The sequence below is a fragment of the Pseudopodoces humilis genome, chromosome 21 (genome assembly GCF_049639895.1).
Source record: "Pseudopodoces humilis isolate 2021_Gansu_Grassland_sample_001 chromosome 21, ASM4963989v1, whole genome shotgun sequence".
Taxonomy (NCBI): Eukaryota; Metazoa; Chordata; class Aves; order Passeriformes; family Paridae; genus Pseudopodoces; species Pseudopodoces humilis.
The window spans coordinates 1,000,192-1,025,695 of record NC_142220.1 but is presented as its reverse complement, the minus strand read 5'-3'; the positions used below and the strand labels follow the sequence as shown (position 1 = coordinate 1,025,695).

Genomic DNA, 25,504 nt, shown 5'->3' with positions numbered 1-25,504 from the left:
TGTATATGCACACACGCATGTAAAGGCACACGCACACCCACCTCCGTGCCTTTCCACGCAAGGATGTGCACGGATGTGTGTCCTCGTGCATCCCCGCATCTCCCTGGCCGCGCTCCGCTCTTCGGGGGTGCCCCCGACCATGGGGACCCCCCTTTACCCCCCAGAACCAGCGAGTCCAGGCCGCCAAGGCGGCAGGAGTGTCCCCGCTCGGTGACATCACTTCCTTCGGCACCGGAAGCCGGAAGTGCCGCTGTGGCCGGTGCCGGGTCGGGGCGGGCCCGGTGGGGCCATGGCGGGCACGGCCGGCTGAGAGGGACCGGGAGCACCGGGCGCTCCGTGCCGGCCGTGGAGCCCGGGGAGCCGCCACAAACCGCATCCCCCGCCGCGGGGATCCTCCGCCGCGGGCCATGGCGGCGGCGGCGGCGGGTTCCAACTGGGGCCTGATCATGAACGTGGTGAACAGCATCGTGGGGGTGAGCGTGCTCACCGTGCCCTTCTGCTTCCGACAGGTGAGGGGCCGGGCGCTGTGTCCGGGCGGGGTCCTGCCGGTGTCCCCCGGGGGTGTCGGTCCGGGCCCTTGGCAGCCTCAGGCCCCCGGGAGCTGCTCCGCGCCCGGGGAAGGCGGACAGAGGCCGCCTCTGCCCTTCTGGCCCGAATTTGGGGGGTGGTTCCCTGGCTGGAAAGGAAAGTCAGCAAAGGGAACGCTTGAGACCCAGATGGGACATCTCGTGTTCCAAACACCGCGTTTTTCTTAGTCCAACTCAAAACTTCTGCACCGAGCTCTGTGTGCTTCCCTGTCCCGTGGTTTCCAGCTGATCATTTCTGCCTGTCTTGTAAGGAGAAGGGAAAAATTAAAGTATTTAGCCATATGATAGACGTGAGTTGGCTTGGAGGCTTTTCCAAGCCCGCTGTGCCCCCACAGCTTTCCCTGGGGCTGTTCCAAGTCACCTGCTTGGAGTCCTGTGAGCAGCCAGGCAGGGGCTGGGTGAGGAGTTTGTGCCACCAGATGGTTGTTGATAAATAGCTTTACAGCAGAGGTGGCACCTCGGGGTCTGTCTGTGCTCCCCTGAACCCACTGGGAGCTGTGGATGGATGAGCCAGGGTGGGAATTCTGCTCCACGAGCTGCTCCCAGTTCACTCCTCGGTGCTGGGACTGGTGCAGCTGGGAGCTGTGGGATGCAGATGTGCATTCCACGTGTCCTTGTGCCCTGGAGAGAGTGCTGTGGAGCTGCCAGGAGCGGGACAGAACTTCCTGAAAGAGGGAAAAGTGTGGCTGGAACAGCGTGGGGAAAGCTGAGGGTGCTGGGTGGGCTGACCCCCATCTCCTGCTGCTCTCTCCCCGCTCTGCTCCGTTGCAGTGTGGGATCCTCCTGGGAGCCGTGCTGCTCATCTTCTGCTCGTGGATGACTCACCAGTCCTGCATGTTCCTGGTGAAGTCGGCCAACCTCAGCAAGCGCAGGACCTACCCCGGCCTCGGTGAGATCCCAGCTCCGGGGCTGCTTCCCAGCCCTGCCGCTCTCCTGGCAGCACCGTCACCTCGGCCTCCCTGTTTACATTTCCTCGGTGGTGCTGTTGGAACAACAAATGTTTTCCTGCTGCAGTTCCCAGTTTCCCGTGTTCTGCCTCTCCCCCGGGGCAGTGCTGGGGTTGGATCCTGCTCCCCACAGCCCTGTTAATGGGTGCTGAGTTGTTTTGACTCCGTGGGGCAGGGAGGAGATGATCCAAACCCCAGCTCCCGGGAGCCATCTGGGATGAATTGTGGGTCTGGGATGAATTAATTGTGGGTCTGGGCACGAGTTCCCCACCCAGCGCTGCAAGGACAGCGGGTCCTGCCAGCCTGGCATGGAGCTGGGCTGCCTGGATCCGAGCTGGGAGCTCTTTTATGGCTCAGCAGAGAGGAAACAGAGCGAAGTTCCACAGGGCTGAGAAAATAAAAACATCTGGAAGATCCCTGGGTGGGTTTTGGCAGAGCCTGGCCGCCCTCAGAGCTCAGCGCTGGCGCCGGGATTGGCCTCTGCTCGTGGCCTCTCTTGGGATTCTGACTGACTCGGGGAGCAGGAGGAGGTGTTTGGGTTCCAGTCCTTGCTGTTGGCATATGAAGCAGCAGGAAAAGTCGCCTTTTCCTTCTTCTGCCTTACTTTTCTGTGGGAGCAGGGAGCTGGTTGGCGCTGCCCCGGCACAAGGGCTCCCAGCAGCTGCTGACAGATGGGTTTGCTCCTCCCAGGAATCACATCCCGGCTTCTGCCGACTTGTATCTGCTAGAAACGGGAAAGATGGAGAAGCTCCGTGGTCTGGGGGGTTGTTTTGGTGCCAGAGGGAAGGGGGAGCGCCCGGCCCAGCTGCCGCTGCTCCCTGCCCCTCACAAGAGCCTTTGTGTGCTGCTTCCCGGAGGACACAGAGTCCCCTCCACCTTGGAGCGTGTCCCGGGGAGAAGGGATCCTCTGCACGCCCCGGAGCCAAGGGGCTGGAATACAGAGAGGGCCAGTAAAGCTTCCCAGCTTCCTCCTGGCAGGCGGGGGCTGGCAGCAGCGCCTGTGCCCGCTCCCGGTGCCCTGGGAGAGGTGCCACGGGCCGGGAGCGCTCCCACGCCGCATCCCAATGCTCCGAGCTCGGGCAGCTCCACACAGACCCCCTTTGTCCCCACAGGCTGGGCCCGGGGACATCTGCGGGCACTCCTGGGAGGCTTTGGCAGCGCTGAGCCGCCGGGGAAGGTTGTGCACATTCCCTGCAGACAGGCAGTGCCTTCCGGAGGAACACCGGGAGCGACGGCTCCGGCACAAAGGGTGTCCGGGCTGGGGCTGGCTCGTCACCACTGCGGGAAGGGGAAGGGCTGCAGGGAGATGTGTGGGTGAGGAGGGAAGTGGGAGGCAGTTCCCACATGGATTTCAACCAGGGGATGAGTGAAACCCTCCCCTTCCAGCAGCACTCGGGATGTGCTGGGCAGCTCTGTCCCAGGAACCACACTGGGTTTAAAAGGCTTCTCCAGGTTCTGAGCAAGTTTGGAGGCATTCCAAGATCCCATTCCAAGGATTTGACTGTACCATTTATTTTATAGTCGTCACCTCCTGGAGAAGATAAAGAATCCCATTTTTCCATTGTCCCCAGGCGGGGACACCTGCCCACAGTGTTTGGAGGCTTGTTCTCATTGAACATCAGTTCCAAACAGCCGGGGAGATGGGCTGGTCCCAGCATCACCCGGGGCTGTGCCCGTATCCAGAGGCTGGAATGTGCTCTGGAAGGATCAGCAGCGCCATTCCTCCATTCCCCCCACCCCGAGCTCAGCCTCTCACTGTCCCATCTCCAGGAGGGATGTTTTCCTCTTGCTGGCTCCTTTTTCTCCTCCCAGACCCGTGGTCTGTGGGCCTGACCCCCCTCAGGGCTGCTGCCTTTTCCCTCATGGTTGTGAATTCCCAGCGGAGGCCGGAGCGGAGCGCTCCCCGTGCCCGGGCACAGTGCCTGGTGGCGGCTGTCCCGCTGCCCTGTCACTGATCCAGCAGCTATTTTGGGTGCTCCCCCACATCCCTGCTCCGGGCTGTGGGTCCCTGCCGTGCCTTTTGCTCATTCTGTGGGAGAACATCTCGTTTCCTGAATTTTTAGCTCGAGCAGAGTCCAAGGAAATCAAGAGTTGAAGCTAATATTTAAAATAGCAGAAGAAGCTTCCAGAAAGGACTCGAGTTTGTTTTCTGGCGGGCGCTGGGAATGTTGGGCTGTGCCTTGAGGGGAGGCAGAGGGGACTCCAGGGTGGTGGGTTCATGCTGGACCTCACTGGCAGATCTGGGCACTGTGGTCTGGGTTTGGCACCGGAGCTCCCCATTCCCGCCCTGCCCAGTAAGAGCTAAAAATAGAAGTCAAGTTTTCTTGGCATTGTCTTTTTAAGAGAAAACCCAATGATTTGAGGACTACTGAGCATTTTTTGCTCCAACCCAAGGATGGGAGGGGGGGGAAAGCAAAGCCTTGGCAGCAGCCCTTTGGTGTGGGTTGGGAGCACTGGGTATTCTGGGAATGGGATTGAACGTTCTGGGCACCAGCTCAGCTCTCCCAGCCAGCGATGTCGGGCGGCCCAGTTCGAGGGGGAAGATAAAAATAAAAAGGGGACTTGGATTGGAATTCTGCACCACTTTAACTTTTGCCACACACAATCTTGTACAGGAATATTTTCTCTCCCATTGCCTTTAATGGCTGCCATGTGTGGCTGCTGCTTCACACCACTTCTGGTTTTAAATAGAGAAAAAAGAACCTGCTTGCTGGCTTTCCCTCATCCCTGTTCCTGTCTTATGTGGTTTCCAGTTTCCAAAGGGAAAGGCTGAAAAAGAAAGTGGGAGGGTGAGGGAAACAACCCCAAAATACCAGTGGTGGGTTCCTGCTGCACTGCCCTGTGTCACTGTTAGTGTCTAATTGTGAGCTGAGATCTTGCCCTGTTCTGGACCTTTCTTTGACTAACTTCTACTCTTTTTTCCCTTTTATGCCAGCATTTCATGCCTATGGAAAAGCAGGAAAAATGTTGGTGGAAACAAGGTAAATCTGCTGCAGATTCAAAGTGTGAACAGTTTGGGTGTCTTTGGTGAAAACTTTTCTGAGCTCTCCTTCCTTCCCCTGCTGCCTCCTGGAATTCCACAGGAGGCTGAGCGAGATGCCCTGAGCACAGCTCACAGGTGTCACCTCCATCCTGCCCGTTCCAGAGCTCCTGGGGACGGGAGCGCTTCCCAGGAGCACAGAAGGTGGGGATGAGCTCCTCTCCTGCTCTGCTGTGAAATCCCAGCCGTGTCACTCGTGGCAGCTTTCCAGGGGTGACATCCCTGCTGTTGAGTTAGTGGGAGGGAGCGTTTGCTTCCTTGGATCCCGGGATCTGCTTTGCTCCTGCCCTCTGTGCTCCCTTCCCTGCGAGATGCCTTGAGGGGGAATCCTGCCTCCATCTCTGCTCCTCCCGTGACCCCAGTGTGGATGTCAGGTGATGGCACAATCCTCACAGCCCTGCTTTTTCCAGCAGGGATTCTTTTCCAGGCGTGCTGAGCCCAGGGCCGGCAGTGGTGCTGGCTCCTTCACTCTTCCCAGCTGCAAACTTCTGCACAGCACTAAAAATACACAGAATATTCCTCAGATGTTGCTTGTCCATGCAAGCAGAGGCTGTAATTGCCACAGGGATGTTCTATAATTGGAACTGGGAAGGAAAAGTGGTCCAGGAGTGGGAGGAGAAGCAGTTCATGGACAATCTTTTCATTAAAGTGTGGTCCATTGTGTGGAGAGATGATAGCTGGATATCGAGACTCTCATGGCAGGGTCCTGCTGTGGGTGTGGGGCTCTGAGAGCCTCGTGCTGATTCCTTTGAATTTTTCCAGGAGTTCGAGGAGTTCTTGTCATCTCCAAGATTAGTTTTCCTTGGGTTTTTTTCCCGTGGCTCCCAACAGGAGTTAAACCCCTGCGCGTGTCATGGGCAGAGCTGCGTGTCCGAGTGTTTGGTGTGGATGGAGGTTCTCTGGTGGCTGTTTTATTGGGATGGAGTGCAGAAGGGGTGTCCTGCTCTTCCCAACGCTGAGGACGGGAGCGTGGCCCTCCTAACCCATCCCTGTTTGTGTTTGCAGCATGATTGGGCTGATGCTGGGCACTTGCATCGCTTTCTACGTCGTCATCGGCGATTTGGGCTCCAACTTCTTTGCCCAGATGCTCGGATTGCAGGTGAATAAATCACTCCTGCAGTGCTCCCAGACCTTGCACTGAGTTCCCTGGATCCAGCAGAGCTCCTGCCTCGGAGTGTGCTCAGCACCCCTGGGGTCCCAGGGGGCTTTGTGGGGTCCCCTCACGGAGGGATCCTCGTGCACGGAGCCTGCAGCTCTGGGAAGTCTGGGAAGCTCTGACATATGGCAAACAATCAGCTGGGTAAAACTCCAATAAGGCATTTCCATCAAAGGAATTCTTTTTAACTTGGTCTCCTATTAATTCTGGAGCAGATTCCTGGGGGAGATAATGCTTCCTGCCTTAATTCCTCCCCCAGTGGGTAGTGACAGGCAGTTCCTCTGCCTGAGTTCTCCTCCCTGTAGTTCAGGAGGGATTTTTGTCCTGTCCCTGGTTGTTTTTGTGGCCAGAATCTCTGTGTTCCTGCCTCCTCAGCCGTGTGATGAGCCTGCTGCTGGCTCAGGATGCTCAGAGGCAGGAGGTGCTCCTCGGAGCCGGCACGAGGGCCGTGCAGGGAAGCAAAAGGATTTTTGGTAGAGTGTTATCTGTGCTGCCTGATGCTCCTAAGCTCAGATTAAGGGACTGTGAAGTTAAAAAAGATGCGTTGAGGCTGCAGCCAAATTAGGTATTAAATATTTCCAAGCATTCCAGAATGTTCTGCTATAATAAATACCAGTGTGAGGCTTTGATTAATTTTATGGATTGGAGTTTTCAACACTTTCAATTTCTCGTCTCCCCAAGTAAATTTAGATTTTCTTTAATTGCATGAAAATACCTAAATAGCTTGTGCTGGATTAGCATTTAACCCCCCCCAGCCACCCCCCAAGTTCTTCCAGCTCGGACCTGTCACACACTGCAGAGCAACAGTGGCACCCAGTGACTGTCTCAGCTCAGCACAGACACAGCCCACAGAGCACTGAGCTTGCAGCATCTTCAAGCACCTCCAGACACAGGATTTCACTGTTTAAAGTTGCTTTTCACTCTGGAAAGATGAACCATGCCGGGGTTTGCTGATGGGGTGGGTGTGCTGGGTGTCCTCCAGGTGGTTATGCCGGTCTCTCTGCAGGTGTCGGGCGCGTTCCGGATTGTCCTGCTCTTCGCTGTCTCCCTGTGCATCGTCCTTCCCCTGAGCCTCCAGAGGAACATGATGGCCTCCATTCAGTCCTTCAGTGCCATGGCTCTCATCTTCTACAGCGTGTTCATGTTCGTGGTGGGTACGGACACCGGGGATCCCGTTTTCCTACTTTTCTGTTGCTTTTTAATGACCAGTTTCACCTGCCAGATGCTCCTGTGATTCCCTCGTGGAGCCCCAGCCCTGTCTCACCCAAATTTCAGGACGGGAAGGAAAGGGAGGTGTGGGAATTCTTTCCATGTAACTTTTTCTGTGCAGGGTCCCACCTCAGAGCTGCCTCCCGGGAGCTGTGCCTTTAAGAAACCACAACATTCCGAGAGTTGGCTGCACTGAAACGTCTCTGGGGATTAGAAACCCCATCCAAGGATATTATAAACAGACATTCAGAGATATTTACCTTCTGCTTCCTGTGCAACCCAACTCCTGCCAGTTCTTGTGTCCATGGCAAGGGAGCTCCCTGGCCTCGGCTCCTCCCCTTTTCCATAAAGTTTTTCCTTCTCTTTGGTGAGCTGGTGTTGTTAAATGGCCCTGGAGCAGCAGGTGGGATCCTGTTTTAGGACCCTTTGTCTCTCTCTGCTGAACGTGATTCTCTAAAGCCAACGGTGCTTCCTGTTTGGATTTAAAAACACATTTCACAAAACACATTTTAAAAAGTGCAAAAGAGTTTGCTTTGAGCAATAATTCTCACAGTTAATGTGAGGGTGGAAATTGTCCCACCCTGGTGTGTGCTGCGATGTCTGACGGCATCAAACGAGGGGGGGATGTCATCGATCCCTTGAAATACTCCCTGGGATCCTTGGTGGCCCTGGGAGCTGTGTGGGTGGGATGTGGAGCTGGGGGATTGGGAAGGGGCTGTGCTGGCAGCTCGAGCTGTTCCCAGCAGAGCTGTCACACGCTGCTTCTTATCCCAGCCTGGCACTGCTGCTGCCCTGGAGCTGTTTGGGGCTGGCTCCTCACCGCTGCTCTGTGTCCTGGCTGCAGGTTGTGGTGTCCTCCTTCAACCACGGGCTCTTCAGCGGGCAGTGGCTGCAGCGAGTGAGTTACATGCGCTGGGAGGGCATTTTCCGCTGCATCCCCATCTTTGGAATGTCTTTTGCCTGTCAGTCGTAAGTACCTGCCATTCCCAGCCCTGGCACTTGTCCCTGCAGTGAGTTTGTGTGAGGGCACAGGGTCAGGAGGATCTGCAAGGGGTAGATACCATCTGCTTTGGTGGTTTGTTTTCATCAGAGTATTTTACAGCTCACTGAAGTTCAGCCTCTCATTCAGTCGTGACCCTTTTGTTGGCCAGACCCTTTTGTTATCCCATTTCACCTGGGAATTCTTGTAATGGAGCAACATGAGACTGCTGGAGCCAAACAGCTCCTGAGGAGCTTCTGGTGCAGCTGCAGGAGGGATGAAATTCCCCTGGTTCTTGAAGGGAATGCTGGAGCACCAGGAAAGGCTGTGTCACCCCACTGTGTGACCCCCACCTGAGCAGTGAATGCTGGGGGCTGCTCTGCTTCCACAAATTTCCTGGAGAACACTCCAAACATCACACAGCTGTTGACTTTGGAGGGTTGTTCCTGCATTTCCAGTTCCCTGGGTTTAGTGGCACATGGAAGGAGGTGAGAGCAGCCCAGGCAATTTCCACCTTTCCAGTTCCCTGTTTTTGCGAGGGTTTCTGCTGCCAAGTGGAAGAAGGTGAGGCAGGCCAGGCTGTTCCAGGTTCCCAGCAGCATTCCCTGCTGCACCAGGACAGCACATGCCTGGCCAGAGCCGTGACAGCTCTAAGCAGTGTAAATCCAGCCCTGGACACGGGAAGGACTGGCCCCCTCTGGAAGGACCATCCTCCTCTGGAAGCCTGGCAGAGCCGGGCTTCCCCCGTGTAGTTCCAGCAAATGGGTCTCGTGCCAACAGTAAATGAATGTGACAGATAAAATTTGCTCAGACTGCTGTGTTTACACCCACTCCAAGATCCAAATCATCATTTCCCACTTACTGGCTCTCTTGGCAGCTCAGATCCTACCCCAGCACACTCCAGGCTTGCTGTTTAATGTCTCCATTACAACTGGCAAAGGGAATTGTGTTCTCTTGCAGCTTTACCTTGTTACAAATCCCTTTTATTTTTTTTTTCCCTTATGGAAGCCACACAGTACCCAGAACAATTTTCCTGGGAATTGGAAATGCAGGGAAATGGTTTGGTCTGGATTTGTGTGTACCTAAATATGGGCTCCATGGCAGCACTTTTGTGGCAAACCCAATCTAAAGCAGTGTGTTTTTTCCAAATATCAGGAAAATACCCTGTCCCCAGCCCAGACAATATTTATATATTTTTTTTTTATTTCTTTCCATCTCTCTATTCTCTCTCTTTCTCTCTCTACCTGCCTTCTATATATTCTGTTCCTCTCTTTCTATGTAGTTTATCTCCATAGTCTCAGCTGGGTAGATTTAATTTTGCTAACCTCTGAATCACCTTTTTAACCATCCCACACACTGCAGAGCCTCCCTGTTTCCCTCTTTTTTCCTTCCCAAGCCTGAATATTTGGCTGGACCCTTCCCTTGGAGGCTGAAGGCCAGAATGTAGCTGGAGGTGGCTGTGGAGAGGGCAGGGAGGGATCCGAAATGGAGAGATTCCCAGGGCAGCCAGTCTCCTCATTCCCAGGGGGGAATCCCAAATCCCAGGGCAGCCAGTCTCCTCATTCCCAGGGAGGAATCCCAAATCCCAGGGCAGCCAGTCTCCTCATTCCCAGGGAGGAATCCCAAATCCCAGGGCAGCCAGCTGTGCTCCCTGCCGGTAGCTCCAGCCCCGGTGTCCCGGAGCCTGAGATGCTCAGCCTCCCTTGGGATTAAGGGTTAAGGACCTTTCTGCTTGGCCTCAGCCTGACACAATTCCTGGGAATGGCTTGGTGCCCTCTGGAGCTGGGGATATCCCTTCCCATCTCCCTGCAGACCCCCCCCTCTTCTCCCGAGAGTTCCAGGATGCAGCCCCTAGAATTAAACTAACAAGAGGTTAATGAGTGCTAAAATATGCACCTGATGTCACAAAGGACATTCCCCACTCCTTCCAAGGCTGTAAATACCCCAAATCCCAGGGAATTGGCACTCCCGGCTTTCTGTGAAGCGAGCTGAAGTAGGACAGGCGCTGGGCTGGGGTTTGTTTGTTTAACTTTTCCTTCAGACAGTGGGATGCTCCAACCTTCTTCCCGCTTTTCCTCTGTAAACACTGTGTTGCTTTAATTATCAGCACGGAGAGCTCCAAGAACAATAATCTCCGGCGCTGGGGCTGGCCCCGAGCCACCCGCGGCCCGGGAACAAACGGTCATTCATTTTGCAACCCTCTCTGAACCCAAATGTTTACATCACACGTTTCTCTCCACGTGGTGGGGTGGGGAGAGCAGGAATATTTTTGCAACACTTAAAAGTTATGAGTGTTCTGAAATCTCTTGGCATTAGCAGTATAAATTGTGGAATAGCAGCAGGTGTTTATGCTCCAGAGGGGGAAGGTGTCAGGGATTCGTTGCTGCTGGGCTGAAGTAGGGAACGGGCTGGGATTGGGGGTTTTCTCCCATTTTTTTTGCAAGTTTCCTTAAATATTTTTACCCTTTTTACAGTCAGGTCTTGCCTACTTACGACAGCTTGGATGAGCCGTCTGTCAAAATCATGAGCTCCATATTCGCTTCTTCCCTAAACGTGGTCACCACCTTTTACATCATGGTAGGAACTTCCCCTTCTCTTCCCTTGCCAGAAATCTGGAGGGGCCACAGGGATGAGGATTTATCTGCAGCTGGGGCTGGTTTCTGCTTATCTGTGTTCATTCTGACAGATAAGTCATCGTGCTGAAAGCAGAGTTGGGTGGGGGGTGATGAACCCAAGAGCACAGGGGGCATTGGGAGAATCCAAGATTTCAGAGTAGCACGTTTCCTTGGATGGAGACAGAGTGGAAGCCCAGCTCTTCCCGGGCCCAACCTGGAGCTGGGGCTGCTACCCAGAGTTTGGGAGAGCTTTTTCCAGCCTGTTGTGAAGGAGGTTATGCCTCATAAGGCAGCAGTTAATAAAACTGGGTTAATAATTCCTGAGGAGAGCCACGGCCCATGAGCCAGGCTGCTGCAGGGATTGGTGACAGCCCCTCTGTTGGAGAGGGACAGTCCATGGGCCTGGCAGCAAGCAAAGTGTGTCCTCTAGGAAAACCCCTGCATTTGATGAGAAGCTTCCTTTTAGGCAGTTCCCACTCTTGATTAACGACCTGTCCCAGGTTTTGGGGTGCTGGGGCTGCTGGCAGGTTGCAGTGGAAGTGACCTCACTTGGCTGCTCCGATGGGAGCTCACTGTCCTGCCCTGCTGTGAGGAGCAGGTGTGAACCCCGCTCCCCTCCCCAGGTGGGCTTCTTTGGCTACGTGAGTTACACCGAGGCCATTGCTGGGAACGTCCTGATGAACTTCCCTTCCAACGTGGTGACGGAGATGATCCGGGTGGGATTCATGATGTCGGTGGCGGTGGGGTTCCCCATGATGATCCTGCCCTGCAGACAGGCGCTGAACACCCTGCTCTTTGAGCAGCAGGTAAGATCCCAGGGCTGCCTCGGTGTGAAACTTGATTTTTGAAGGGTTTTTGTGACTCTTTATTGGGCCCCAAACCTGCCTTGGCTCTGTGAGACTCTGGTGATAATGGCATGTGGCAGGTACTTGCTGTCCAGAGGGACAAAGCCTCACCTCCCATAAAAACCTCAGTGGCCAGGGTGTGGTGACAGTGCAGCAGGGGCCTGTGGCCATCTCTAGATCCTGCTCTGCTCAGTGGTCAATCCCTGGCACTTGGAGGTTCGTGTCCTCTCTGCAGAGCAATTCCATGGGCCAAAGGGCTGGAGTTCCCAGTGGAAAGCCCATGTCCCGTGCCTGCTGCTCCCTGCTCTGCTGGGGATTCCAGCTCTGGCACAGACACATGACACAGCTCAGAGCCAAGGTGGTTCTTTCCCTCAGAAAGAGGGAGAAATGAGCTTTTGGAAGCAGCAGAGCCTCCTCATTTCCTGCTGCTCCAGCTGCTGTCCTTTTGCTGGCCAACTCATTGAGCTCCTGTTCCCGGCCTCGGAGCCCAGCCCAGCCCCGTTTCTTCTTGCTTCCTTGTGTGCCTGCTCATTCCTGCTGCATTATTCTCAGCCAGCACCTTTGTCAGCAGCCCTGGAGCAGCCCTTTCCCCTGCGGGTTCGGATGTCCCCTTCCTCCAGCGCCTCCCGGGCTGCGGTGCCGGCCCGGTGCGGGGGCGGGCAGTGGGATATGGGATACAGCCCTCTCCCACACGTTCCACCTTTCCCAGGGCCAGCTCCTCAGCCAGCCTTTGTGACTGAAGCTGGTCTGTCTGCTGGAGACTGTGAGTCCCTTGTGGCAGTGGCGCGTTCTCCTCTGTGCATTGTGCGCACGGAGCGCGCCGATGGGATTCAGCAAATAACAGTGAGAGATTGTGGGAATGTTCTGAGGCCTTTGTGTATCCGCATAAATAGAAACCTCTTAGGCAGGAAATAAAACTTGAGCAATTTATAGCTCTAAATCCTGCCACTTCTGCCTGTGAGAAGCCCCCGGCTCTTTTCTCACGTTGGGAGGGCCTGAGGATGGGGGCAGACGGTCGGTGAGAGCCAGCGGGTGCAGGGGAGGAAGCGCTGGAAACACTTGGGAACACTTTGGATCTCGCCTGGGCTCGGGCTCGTGGCTGGCTGGGCTCTGAAGGTGTCGCTTTGCCTTCCTCTCCCATCTGTGCAGCAGCAGAGCTGGGATCCGCCGGGTCTGCAGGGCACGCTGGGGCCTCTGCCTTCCACACCTCCCACTCGGGAGGTGGGATGGGATGGGAAGCAGAGGGCCTTTGGAATTCCTCCAGCAGCTGCCCAGCAGCACCCATCCTCCCCTGCCTTCTCCCTGGGGTGTCTCCCAGTCAGAGGAGCTGCTCCTGTGGCAGCAGGAATGGCCCTGCTCCCAGAGCTGCTGGGGAACACCTCTCCCTAGCACAGCCAGAGCTCTTCCCCTGTGACTTCTCCCTCCTCCTGCACCCCCGAGCTCCTTCCTCCTGCCCTCGGCCTTGGGCTGCTCTCCGAGTCCCTGCACGGGGACTGGAGCATTGCTGAGGGGGTTTCTGGGGGGCTGAGGGATTTGCTGAGGGTCTGGGGACTGCGATACCGGAGCTAACCTCTCCCCCTCCACCCTTGCCCTCCCAGCAGAAGGACGGCACCTTCGCTGCCGGGGGCTACATGCCCCCACTCCGGTTCAAAGCCCTGACATTGGCTGTTGTGTTTGGAACCATGGTCGGAGGCATCATGATCCCGAATGGTGAGTGGGGAGCTGGGAACAAGGGCTGGCTGCTTTCTCTGGTCTCTGTTATTTGTTTTCCTGGCTGGGGCGACCAGACTCACACCCCATCCTGCCCGGGGGCTCTGGCAGCTGTCCCGTGCTGCTGCTCTGGCACTCCTGGAAAAGACCTTTGCTGACTTTTCCTCTTCTTCCCCAGTGGAAACAGTCCTGGGCCTGACAGGTGCGACCATGGGAAGCCTCATTTGTTTCATCTGCCCAGCTCTTATTTACAAGAAGATCCACAAGAACGCGCTTTGTTCACAGGTCAGTGCTGATGCTGCTTGACATCCCCCTAAGCCCTCTGCAGAGCCTGGGAACGTGCTTCATTTGGCTGCAGCACAGAAACTGCTCAGCACCTCCTCCAGCCTCCCCCTCCAGTCTGCCCAGTACAGGTGGGAGCTGTTCTGGGTGGGTGTCCACCACTTAGGGATGCACAGACAGTGGCAGAGCTGCTGGCCCAAGCTAGAAGAGCAGCTCTTTTTGTCCCTTCAGCAGCAAGTGAAACAGTCATTTTGTGCATAAAATTCTGCTTCCAGTCCTCCTCCTGGTGGGATTCAGGTTTTGGATCCACAGAAGAGGAAATCCAGGCAGCCTGTAAAACCTTAAAGCCTCATATCCCGACCTGCCCGGGCTGGGTAAAACAAACAGGGCTCCACGATGCGGTTTGTGCTGCCGACCCTCAGCTTTCTGCTTTCAACCAAAATAATAGTAAAAAGGAACACACACATAGAGGTGTTGCTTCAGGAATTGATTTTCTGAGGGATTGGGGTCGTTCAGAGGCTGTTAGGAGTTTAACTTTTCCTTTTGCTCCAGTTTGAATTGGCCTCCTCAGGGACCGAAACAAAGTGGCTCTTTGCTGGGCTTGATCTCTCTGCTCCTGCAAATACCGTGGGCTGAAATTAACAGGTTTTGGGGTTTTTTTCCTGACAATAATTTAACCCACTGCCTTTTTCACAGGCCTCTGTCTCCAGCATTCCCAGTCAGGACAGTGCTGGGTTGGGAGGAAGGTTTTGGGCACAGTGCGGAGTCAGCAGGGGAGAGCAGCACGTTTTTGTGGGGCCCACAGAACTGGTGGCTTGTTCTGTGCTTAATGACTTGTGGCTTTGCAAACCTACGTGAATTTTTTAAGCAGGGTGTGTTTTTTTTCTTCCCTGTGCTTTCCCTGACACAAGGAAATAGTCCAACTTTCCAGCTTTCACTCTGAATTCTGACACTTAGCTCCGAACTTCTTTGAGTGAAACCCCGAGCAGGAGTCTGAATGCCAGCCTGGGTTTTTCAGGGAAACAAAGAGCACTTTCAAGAATTGCTCTCTATTCTGGCTGGGCCAGAGTGTTTCCCTGCAGTGCCTCGAGGCTGCACTCAGGACAGGCTGAGCTCTCAGCCCGGCTGCTCGGGGTGGGACACTGGGGCCCTCACAATGCCTGACCCCAAACCCGGTCACGAGGCTGAGGGAGATGTTTGTCCTGCAGAAATCCCCACAAAGGAGGAAGGGCTTATCTAAAGCATCAGGCCCCGGGTTACCTCTCGAGGGGCTGGCAGCAAGCTGTCCAGCCTTCCCTGAGTGATCCATTGCCTGTCAGGTTTGCATTCCTGCTTGGAGCGAGGACACACCTGCCCGCCCTGCTCAGCACCTCCCCGCCTGCACAGCCCAACTCGGAGCCCACCCTCTCCTCCTCCCTCCAGGTCTTTGCAAAGGCTCATTTATTCTTTCCCTGGAGCTCTGTCTTTGGTCTCCTCCTTCATTCCTGCTCTCCTTTGATCAGGTGCTCCACTCCATCAAAGTCAGCTCCTGAGGAAGGTGGCAGGCGGGGGGAGAGGAGCCAGCCCTGGGCTCAGCTGTCCTTCTCCTCCTGTCCCTGTCCAAGCAGCCTGTATGGACATTCTCCCTCCTTCCCTGCATCAGCTTTAGCCTCCTTCAGAGCAGCAAACCTCAGTGCCAGCTTTTACACTTCTCTGGGTTATCTTGGCTCTTGTGCTGCTGAGAACTGGCTGCTTTTATCTGGCCACTTCTGGCACCCAGCAGCGTCCAGTGTCGAGCGGGTGGTGACATGGAAGGCCAGGTTTTTACAGGAGATGGTGCAAACTGAGGCTACAAAACAGGGATTTTGCACTAAAAGTAGTGAAGAGGATTTCAGGTGGGGGAGGAAAATGGGCAGATGTTTGCTGGCCAGCAAAGGGCTTCTCCTGAGGAGCTGGGAAGGATTGGAGCTGCTGCTCAGCCAGGCTGGGCTGGGAGTGCCCTGGTTGGAAGGGTTAGGTTGGAAAAGCAGATCCCAGAGAAGTTAAAAAGCCTGGAGTCAGGCACACAGTGCTGTGAGTGAAGCAGGGAGAGTGTTCCCTTTCTTGTGGTTAAGCATCTGTTCCTGTAAAGGTCTGCGTCCCGCTGCTCCCCGGGAGCCCCGGGTTTGGCAGGGCTGCCGCAGGGCGTGTGGGGGTCTGTGAACAGAGTGTGTAACTGCCAGCAGGAAGGTGTTGCCTTCCCAGTGTTGACACAAGCTTGTCCGAGAGGCCCCTCCTAGGGAGGCCGGAGTTGCTGTTGTCCCAGTTGGGGAAGAGGAGCTGCCCGAGGTCAGGAAGTGACCCCTCGGCTCGCTCCTGTGCGGGTGGAAAAGAGATTCCCCTCTGCCCTTCCGCAGGGGCCAGCACACCTTCCCCAGCAGCACATCAGGGGTGGGGTACAGCCCCCCAAACACGGCATCTCTGAGGGGGGAGCCGACAGCGACCGGGGCTCTGCATTCCTTCGCCATGACTCCGGCCCTCGGAGCTCGGTGTCCAGCAGGACGGGGATGGCGTCACGCCACACAAACGCGGCGTGTTTGCTCCCCGTGGCTGCAGGAGGAGGGCTGAGCTGATGGCTCTGCTGTGCAGAGTTGGAGTCATCATCTTCTGGGAGGAAGGAGGGCCGAGGGAGCGCGACCTGCTGAGGAAACGGCCGTGTAAATTTCCTGTCCTGAGTTCCTGGCTGTGCTCGGAGCGTGGCTCCCGGGAGATGGGCCCTGCCATGCTGAGCTGCCCCGGGGCTGTGCACGGCCTCTCACCCTGTCCATGCTGAGAGGAGCTTCTGCAGAAAGGTCTCCGTGGGATCTCTGGGTCTGGGGGAGATCATTCCCATGGGATCAGCAGTGCCTTGCAGTGCTGAGCTCCCCTCGCTCCAGGATCTTTGGATGCCGTGGGGATTGGTGGCTCCTCTGCCTGGGTTGGTTCCTTGAGCCCCCAAGTCCTTGCAGCCCTCACTCCCGTTCCTTCGATTGCCTTGGTGGTCCCCTGAGTGCAAACCGCCTGCTTTTCCATGTCATAAGCATCTCCATGGAATTAAGCCAAATCATGGCCCTCTTTATTCAGGTCTTCAGCTGGGGAGGGGGTAGGTGAGGAGGGGGGAGCTGGGTGAGGGCAGCTCAGGGACAGCCCAGCCTGTCCCCGACTGCCACGTGCGCCCGTACCCGCTGCTCCGGGAGCTCGCAGCTGAACTCCAAATGTGCAACAATCAAAGGGGTTTCAGCCCGAGCCATTTGAGCCCCTGGTTCCCCACTAAGATAAGAAACAACAAAAATCCTTTTAAAGCATTTCATGTTTTCAGCCGTTTCCTACAGTTCCCTCCTCTCCCACGTTGCTCCTGGTTCCTGTGGCACCAGAATAGATCCTCTTTGTGGAAACGCTCTTCCTCTCCGCTGTTGTTTCTGGAAGGTGCCAGAACAGCCTCCCAGGCACAAAATGCATTTGTGCCGGGGCTGTGGGTTGTGGGAGGGGAGGAAGTGGAGCAGCTCGAGCCCAGGGCAGCGGTGCAGGACCTGCTGACTCGGCGTTTGCCCGGGGGGTGGATGGCAGGATATCTGCTCTTTGTGCACCCCGGGCAAGGCAGGCAGCACATTCTGCTCCTGTTTCCTCTGCAGCAGCTCTAAGGTCTGGCCTCTGCTCCTTGGCCATGCTGCCCCTGATCCAGAGCTGCTCCGCGTCCCGCCAGCCTTTTCCTTCCGAAGGCGTCGGGCTGTCTGCGGGGTGTGCTGGGAACGGGCCCTCAGGGGTCTCCTGGGCCCGGCTCTGACCACGCTGCTCCCATTTCTGGGTGACCTCCCTCAGCACGAGGCGGGTGAGGAAAGCATCGGCCCCTCCTCCCCCTCTGGAAGTGCCAATGTTTTAATTCCTCCTTCCAATTTCACCTCTCCCCTTGATTTGCAGTTTCCTGGCAGCTTCCAGTGGTAGAAGTGCTCCCTGTGGCCATTCCTGGTTTTCCCCACACTGAGAAGCATCTTTTTGTTGTGCTTTTTGCGAACTGGGATGTAAATCTGCACACTGAGGATTGGGAGTCATGGAATCATGGAATGGTTTGGGCTGGGAGGGATTAAAGCTCATCCAGTTCCACCTCCTGCCATGGGCGAGGACACCTTCCACTAGACCAGGTTGTCCAAGTGCCATCAAACACTTCCTATGACTTATGTGGAATTAGATCCTTTTAGATCAATTTGTCATCACATAACAAGCTGTAAAAATTCTTCTGTTGCTCATCACTTTCTCCTTTTTGAGGTAGAGAAATTCCAGGAGCCCTTCCCTTCACGGGATCCAAATTCCATCCTTCTATTTTTATCCTGTTTGATCTTAGCTTTCTGGGAATCAGGGAGTCATTTCTCAGCAGCTTCTTGAGCCCTGGGACCAGGACCTGTGTGTGGACATGTTACCCTTGCTTTCAAAAACCAGGGGTTTTTTGAGCAGCTCCCTGGAATGGTTGGGGGCTGTAACCAGGCCAGGCTCCTCTGTGCTCAGGCAGACCCAAATTCGTGGAATTCTCATGCTGGGAATATCAGGGAATGTGTCTTTGCAGCAGGACTTGTGTCTGCCACATGCATTTTCCTACCCCTGTGTCCTCTCCACTCACTCCACTCACTTTTGAGCCTTTCCAAAGCCTCTCCAACAGCTTCCAGCCTCTGAAATTCCCATTCCCATGGCTCTGCACCCAAATATGAACCTCAGCCAGGAGCAACTGGCTTTCCTGACATTTCTCTGACATTTCTCTCCCTAACACGTGTCACTGTGCTGAGCTTGGAATGCTGTGGAGGCACCGTGGGGATGCTCCCCTTGGATTTCCTGTGCTCACTGTCCCTCTGGCACTTTGTGCAGATTATCCTGTGGATTGGGCTGGGAATGCTGGTGATCAGCACCTACACCACCCTGTCTGCCACCGAGGACACCCCTGTGAGGACAGAAGCAGTGGGCTTGGAGCACCTGGGCAGAGAGGAGAACAGAATTGACCAGGATTCGGTCAAACTTCCAGGTATGTGCTTGCTGGAGTTGGGTTTCCCAGCCCTGTTCTCAGCTTCACCGCTTAAAAAGAAGGAGAAGGTTTGGTTTTTTTTCAAGTGTGGCAGAAGCAGGGTAATTTCCAGGCAGCTCTGTGCCTCTTCCCAGCTTCCTGGGGCCTTTTTCCAGGGAAAGCTGAACTTTTGTCTGCCGGAAAAGCCACTGTGACCTCCAATGGTACTTTGTGGGAGTTGTTCTTTTGGGAAGGGAAAGGTGTGGCGCAGGCCTGGGATCCCCTGGAGGGACAGAGCAGGGATCCTTATTTGGGATGAGCAGAGTGCCCTCCTGGCCCTGTTCTCCCCCTCTGCCAGCCCAAGGACCAGCCATCCATCACCCTGGAAGGTAAGGAAATTTATGGGAGCTGCCTCTTTTTTTGGTGCCGAGGGTATAAATTCGGACTCTGCTTTCGCTCTGACAAAGCCTGTGATTATGCCTCAGCTTTGTTTACTGGTTCTTGTTATTTATTATTTGTTTGCTGATGGAATTACGGCCGCTCCTCCCTTTCCCAGCTGCTCCGGAGCAAGGCTGTGGCGCGCAGGTGCCGCCTGACCCCGCGCTGCCCCTCGGCCCTGCCGCGTCCTGTTCCTTCGCTTCAGTTTTGTTTCCTTCTGCTCCTGCGGGGTTATTTTTTTTTTTTTTTTTCTGTTCTTTGGAGGCCTTGAAATATCCTCACAGAGATTGAGAGCGGAAGGGAGAAAGGGGCTGGCTCTTCTGGAGATTATCCTCCCTCCTGGTTCTTGGCTGGGTTCCTGCCCGGCAGCTTGGAGCGTCTCCCACACCGGTGCTGCTGCCGATAACATTCACTCTGGGGTTGCTCCGTGGTGGAGTTTACTTGTGGTTTACTCGTGGCTTACTCAAGGCTGTGTGTGCCTTCCCGGGCACGCGGATGCCGATGAACTCCCAGCAAAAGACGCTCCCAATCCCTTAATGGAGCCCTCAGCAGGGCCTGGAGGAGGGATGCGATTGAATTCTTCCGTCTTGGTTAATTTTGGAGCAGTAATGGCCAAAGAACAGCTGCTCCTTTCAGGAGGAATCGCTAATGACACGTGTTCTGACTGGGAAAATAAAAAATCCCATAAAACACGGTGTCCGCTGGAGTTTGCTGAAACTTCTCCCGTTCTCGGCGTGAGCCGGGGCGGTGGAGCGGGATGCCAGGCTCTGATCACCCGAGCGCTCCCGGAGCCCGCAGCTCTGAGTGCTGCTGGATTAAATAATCCCACCCGGGAGGAAGGCGGGTTTAGTGCTCCCGGGTCATAAAGTTCCCAGGGAGGAGCCGTGCGGTTCCGAGTGAAGCTCAGCTGTCCCCTGAGGTCCCTTTGCCAGCGGGGGCTCCATCCCCGGGGAGGAGGAAAGGGGGGAGATGGAGCCGAGCAGAGAAGGGGGACCAGGACCTGCAGGGTGGACGTGGGGCTGCCCCGCGAGAGCCGCCGCTGCCGTTCCTTGGATCCGTGCCTCCCTGTGCCTCTGCAGGATGTGGGCTTGACTAGCAATGAGAGGCGTTAAATGGTGCCCTTCATCCCCCGCCGCGGCTCCCCCTCGTCCTCACCCGCCTTGTTTTGCAGAGCAGGAGCTGCCGCCTGGAACGCGGCGCAGCAGCTGCATCCTGTCCTTCCAGGGGCGCAGGATGCGGGCTGGGCCGCCCCCGGCACCTGGGTGCCCTCCGGATGGGCCGAATTCCGCACTCGGGGCTGCAGCAGGATCCCACGGCTCCTCCCTGGGCACCGCTGCTGGGTGCTCAGCCCCTTCCCCGCAGGGCACGGGGTTCCCTGGCTGCGGGCTGCTGCTCCAGGCTCCTTTCCTGGCTGCAGGGTGATGCTCCCAGCCCTTTTCCTGGCCTCTTCCAGACCTCTTCTTCCAGGCACAAGGTGCATCTGTGCCTCTGGGTGAGAGGATGCTCAGCTCCCTCCCTGGACACAGGCTTGCTCCGTGCCCTTTCCCGTGCTGCCCCATCCAAGGCAAACCGCAGGGCCTTTCCCCAGCGCTGCCTTCCCCGTCTGCCTCCTGCCTGTCAGCGTGTGAGAGGAGTTTTATTGGCCTCTTTGATGTTGTGGAGCCCAGAACTGGAGAGACTTTCATTAAAGCCCTGCCCCGTGGGCCCGGGGATTATGAATATTAGAACATTGGCCTTTTATGTGAACACGTATTGACCAGCGGCCTCGGAATCGTGTTTTTCCTAACGACACCCAAGTGCCCATTACAGCCCCAGCCTGTGGTGCTGGAGGTTTTACTGTCAGCAGCTCTTCGGGAAAGGGATAAAACCCCTTCCAGCCCCGTCCTGCCGCTCCGCGCCGCGGCTGCGCCTCTGTTAAAAGGTTGCTAAGCTGCCTCTGAAAGCTCAGGAAGGCAATTATCCATTTAAAAAAAAGCTAAAAAAAAAAAAAAAAAGCTAATTAGGCAATTTCTCTCCGTATTTAAAGCACCCTCGAGGGTCTCGGGGGGGATTAAGATTTTGTAATATTTTTCAGCTCCTTACTTGATCGTTGCTTCTTCATCTTCTCCCTGGCGTTGTGCAATGTTGGGTAACAAGGCCCTGATTCAGGCTCCTTGTGCAAGGACCCTTTTCCCGGTGTGCCGGGCACCGAGCTCCGGCCATCCCGGTGTCCTGGGGCCTGGGGTGGGCTGTGTTACGTGGACTGGGGCAAAATCTGGGGCTGCGTTTGGCGCGCGGCATCCCCGCATCCTCCGTCCCTGCATCCGTGCGCTCTGCCCCCCAAGAGCAGCCTGCCCGAGCCAGGCTGGGTCCCTGCCGGCGTTCCCAGCCGGAGCAGCCCCGGAGATGTGTGGAACGTGGCTCCCGCATCCTGCTTAGCTGCAGGAACAGCTTGGCTCCGCGGCGGCTCTCCCTGGTGCTTTGTGCGAGCGAGCTTTTAATAGTGCCTGTGACACAGAAAAGGAACCAGCAGCCTCTGGTAATTTGGGTTGGTTTTTACTGCTGGTGCGTCAGGAGACAACTGTGAACTAATTTCAGGGATGCCATTCCATAACCTTGTGAAATCTGGACCCGTTTCGGGGGAAGGGAGGGCTCCTGGAGGCGCAGCTGGGCTGGGGGCTCCCCGGGGAGGGCCAGGCCCTGCCCTGCTCCGGGTGCGGGGCTGCTTGGCACGTCCTGGGGCAGCGTTTGCCCCCAGCCCTCTGTCCCGCTTGTTCGGCTCCTTCTCCTTGGCACGAGCTCCTTATCAGGCGATGAAGGAATTTCAGCAGATCTGGAGCCGCGCTGGCACAAGCAGGTCGTGAACCCCGTGTCCCTGCTCAGCCCCGGGGTGACGCCCTGGGGTGTGTGGTGTGTCCCGGGGCTCCTCGTGCTGTCCCCGAGGCTCCCCCCGGACTGGGGGCGAGCAGAACGAGGCCCATCCCGCTGCCTCTGCCCAGGGCAGGGGCTGTGGAGGCACATTTCAGCTCCGAGAGGCTGGAAAAGCGTGTGAGGAGGGATTTAGTGCCTGCCTGGGACCATTGCAACGATCCCAACCAGGAGCGGGGGGAGAGTGGAAGCTTTTAGGTTGCTAATCATGAAATTTTATGGCAGCCTGGAGAGGCTGTTGCCAAACCACAACACACCCAGGCACGCACACACACAAATCAGCTGCAGGACGCCCCGGCTTCCCCTCGTGTGAGCGGAGCTGCCGGAGAGCCGGGGGGTCAGAACAAACTCTCTCGGTGCTGCCTCACGCCCCGGCCTCTCCTTGGGAGCCAAAAAGCTTTTACAGCCTCTCAGGCCTTGCCTGTAAAGTCCAAGGCCGCTCATAAAACATGACGAGGAGCAGCGTTACTGGAAGACGCTCCAAAGGGACCTGGAGGGCGAGAAGAAAGGCAGAACCCCAGCAAAACTCTTCCCTGCGAAGCACCCGGAGCCCCGGATGGATTTCCAGGCAGCCTGAGAGGTTGTTAATTCACGCCCTGATGATGAACTTAATTTTGTCTCCCGCTGAGCAAATGATGGCTTAGAGGCAGCTTGGCCTTATTGCGGCGTGGAGACTTTTGGGTTTGTGTTTTGTTTGTGTTTTGGGCTTTTCCTGCATTGTTTGCAGAGCGGGGAACGTGCCTCTGCCTGATTTATGATGGAAGCTGCCAGGGACACTCCCGGAGCAGAGCGGGGCCTCCCCCGGCCCCTCGGGCTGCCCTGGGCCCACGGGGGGTTCACCTGCTGCTCTGGGCAGGGCAACTGCGGCCTTTAACTCCTCCAGTTCCTGCTGGCAAGGAAACCTTCCCCCCGTCTTCCTTCTTATTTCCTCCTCTCTTCCTTTTTATTTCCTTCTCCTTCCTTTCGATTTCTCCTTGAACGTCGTCTGGCTGCCTCGGCTCGTCGTTCCCATCCGCTGTGGGAACGGCCCTGCCTGTCTTGGGGTTCTCTGGATCCTCCGGTCCTCTCCGACCAGAGCCATCTCCCGCCTCCATGAACCAATTAACGAGAAACTTTCCTCCAATAGAGTAAATAATTTCTTGCATTGTGGCCAGGATTGAGCTGGGAACATCCGCAGCCGTGCCGAGCGCTCCCCTCCCCAGCCTCGGCCTCCCGCTTCCCAGGGCCCCTGGCCAGGGCTGGGCACTGGTTCCTGCAGCCCAGTTTTTCCTGAAAAGGAGGAGTGTCCTGCCCTGACTTGCTGAACCCTGGGAAGTCCCTCAATGGAGAGGGGGACCCTTGGGTACTAGACTCGAATTTCTCAGAAAATCCGAGTTTTTTTCCCCTCCCACCATCATTCCCGAAGCGAAGGAACGTGGAGAGGCGGCCAGCCCCACACACGTCCCTCCTCTGGGTGTGGAGCTCTGGGCTACAGTCCGGGTTTCTGGAGAGGCTCAAGGTCCTGCTGGCACAGATCCCTCTGGGCCAGGAGTTTGTACTTAATTTTTTGTGAATTTTTGTTGTTCCCCCCTCCTTCCCCAGCTCAGGCAAGGCCCACGCAGCTGAAGTTGTGGCAATCCCTTCTTTCCCATGAGTTCATCTCGTAATAAATCGCACCAGCCCTGCGGAGGGGGAGGAGAAAATGGAAAGATGTTTATAGAATTAATTCCCCAAAGGAAATCACACGGGGGAGGGCAAAGGGGGGAAGAGTTGGGAATTTTTTTTTGTTACAGAAGATAGATTTTTTTTTTTTTAAGAGTTTGTTGGATGGAAAAAAATCTGCAGAACAACTTCACTGCTGGGAAACAATTTGATTTCCTTCTCTGCTGCTCTCCAAAGGAAGAGTTCACTCCCTGTGTGGGTTTTCTGCCACGCTGGGGGTGGAAGGGACCCTTCCCATCCCATGGAATATGAAAGATTCCATGTGGAATATGCTGGTCATACCAGTGACTGGTTTGACTGGGATGTGTCTTCCAAAAACATTCCATCTCTTTGAGGGCAAGGCGGGGGGGAAACTCCCCTGTCTCCCTCAGGAGTTTCCCCTAATTAATGCCTGTTTAATCCCCCTCCTCAAAACTCCTGCGGGAAAAGGGAACCTCCGCACTCCTCCTCTGAGAGGCGTCTGGAGGGCTGTGGGAACACCCGGGCACTAAAAGGGGGAAAAAATAAAGGAGATTTTAAGAGGTTTCACAGCAAACAGCAGCGGGGAGGCAGGAGCTGGGCTGGACCCCAGCTGAGGTTCTGGTGTTGGGGGCTTCGGGGCTGGATCGCAGCTCTGTCTCTTCCAGTGCCGGGGGATCCGGGTCTGGATTCCAGCTCCGTGTCTCCTGGAGCCGGGGGTCTGGGGCAGGGAGCCGGGGGGATGCTACCATCTGGTGGCACTGGCTCGCAGCAGCAGCCAGCTCCATCCCTGCTCCATCCCTGCTCCATCCCAGCTCCATCCCTGCTCCATCCCTGCTCCATCCCTGCTCCATCCCTGCTCCCTCCCTGCTCCCTCCCTGTTCCATCCCTGCTCCATCCCTGCTCCATCCCTGTTCCATCCCTGCTCCATCCCTGCTCCATCCCTGCTCCCTCCCTGCTCCCTCCCTGTTCCATCCCTGCTCCATCCCAGCTCCATCCCTGCTCCATCCCTGCTCCATCCCTGCTCCATCCCTGCTCCATCCCAGCTCCATCCCAGCTCCATCCCTGCTCCATCCCTGCTCCATCCCTGCTCCATCCCTGCTCCATCCCTGCTCCATCCCTGCTCCATCCCTGCTCCCTCCCTGTTCCATCCCTGCTCCATCCCTGCTCCATCCCAGCTCCATCCCTGCTCCATCCCTGCTCCATCCCTGCTCCATCCCTGCTCCATCCCTGCTCCATCCCAGCTCCATCCCAGCTCCATCCCAACTCCATCCCAGCTCCATCCCTGCTCCATCCCAGCTCCATCCCAACTCCATCCCAGCTCCATCCCAACTCCATCCCAGCTCCATCCCTGCTCTGTCCCTCCTCCATCCCTGCTCCATCCCAGCTCCATCCTGACTCCATCCCTGCTCCATCCCTGCTCCATCCCAGCTCCATCCCTGCTCTGTCCGTCCTCCATCCCTGCTCCATCCCTGCTCCATCCCTGCTCCATCCCAGCTCCATCCCTGCTCTGTCCGTCCTCCATCCCTGCTCCATCCCTGCTCCGTCCCTGCTCCATCCCAGCCATGCTTCCCTGCTGGCAGCTCCATAAAAACCCACGACAGAGAAAACAACTAGGTGACCCCGGAACAAAAGCTCCCCCACCGTGCTGAGGCTGGAGGGAAATCAGTGGCTGGGCTGGGAGGGTGAAGGGGACCAGGACAGACACAGCAGTTCCCAGATGCCACAGCTCATCCCTGTCCCCATCCTGTGTTTGCAGAGCAGAACCCGGTGGTGGAGGAGCCCGAGGATGACCGTGATAAACCCAAAGTGCCTGAGGAGAAGGAGGAGATGGAGCAGCCACAGATCAAGGTGCCCGTGCAAGTGCCCAAGAGGGAGGAGGAGAGAGGAAAAGTGGAAGAGAAAGTGCAGCTGGACCGTCCTGATCAAGGTAAAGGTGATCCCAGGAAAGGGAGCTGGATTGGGAGCTGGGGGTGTTTTGTGGGACTCTGAGACAGAGATCCTGAACTCTGCTCCGTACCCTCCTCCCCTCACTCCACCTCCGTGGTGGCACTGGTGGATTGAAGGTGGTTTAGTGTTTGATGCTCTGGAGGCTTGTTGGGAACGTGGCCTCCAGATGAGGGAGAGAAGGCAGAGCTGGACAAGA

General features: G+C 56.3%; 1 protein-coding gene across 1 annotated transcript in view; it reads left to right on the top strand.

The window, feature by feature from the left end:
* The first annotated feature begins 260 nt into the window (after positions 1–260).
* The window catches only part of SLC38A10 (solute carrier family 38 member 10), a 28,968-nt gene continuing 3,724 nt past the window's right edge, over positions 261–25,504 (top strand). The window contains exons 1-12 of the mRNA XM_014259412.2: positions 261–509; positions 1,359–1,476; positions 4,470–4,515; positions 5,580–5,673; positions 6,737–6,880; positions 7,784–7,908; positions 10,393–10,495; positions 11,157–11,339; positions 12,977–13,088; positions 13,267–13,373; positions 18,222–18,375; positions 25,118–25,288. Coding sequence (XP_014114887.2) covers positions 408–509; positions 1,359–1,476; positions 4,470–4,515; positions 5,580–5,673; positions 6,737–6,880; positions 7,784–7,908; positions 10,393–10,495; positions 11,157–11,339; positions 12,977–13,088; positions 13,267–13,373; positions 18,222–18,375; positions 25,118–25,288 — 1,459 coding nt within the window. The 5' untranslated portion in view covers positions 261–407. The remainder of the gene's footprint in view (positions 510–1,358; positions 1,477–4,469; positions 4,516–5,579; positions 5,674–6,736; positions 6,881–7,783; positions 7,909–10,392; positions 10,496–11,156; positions 11,340–12,976; positions 13,089–13,266; positions 13,374–18,221; positions 18,376–25,117; positions 25,289–25,504) is intronic.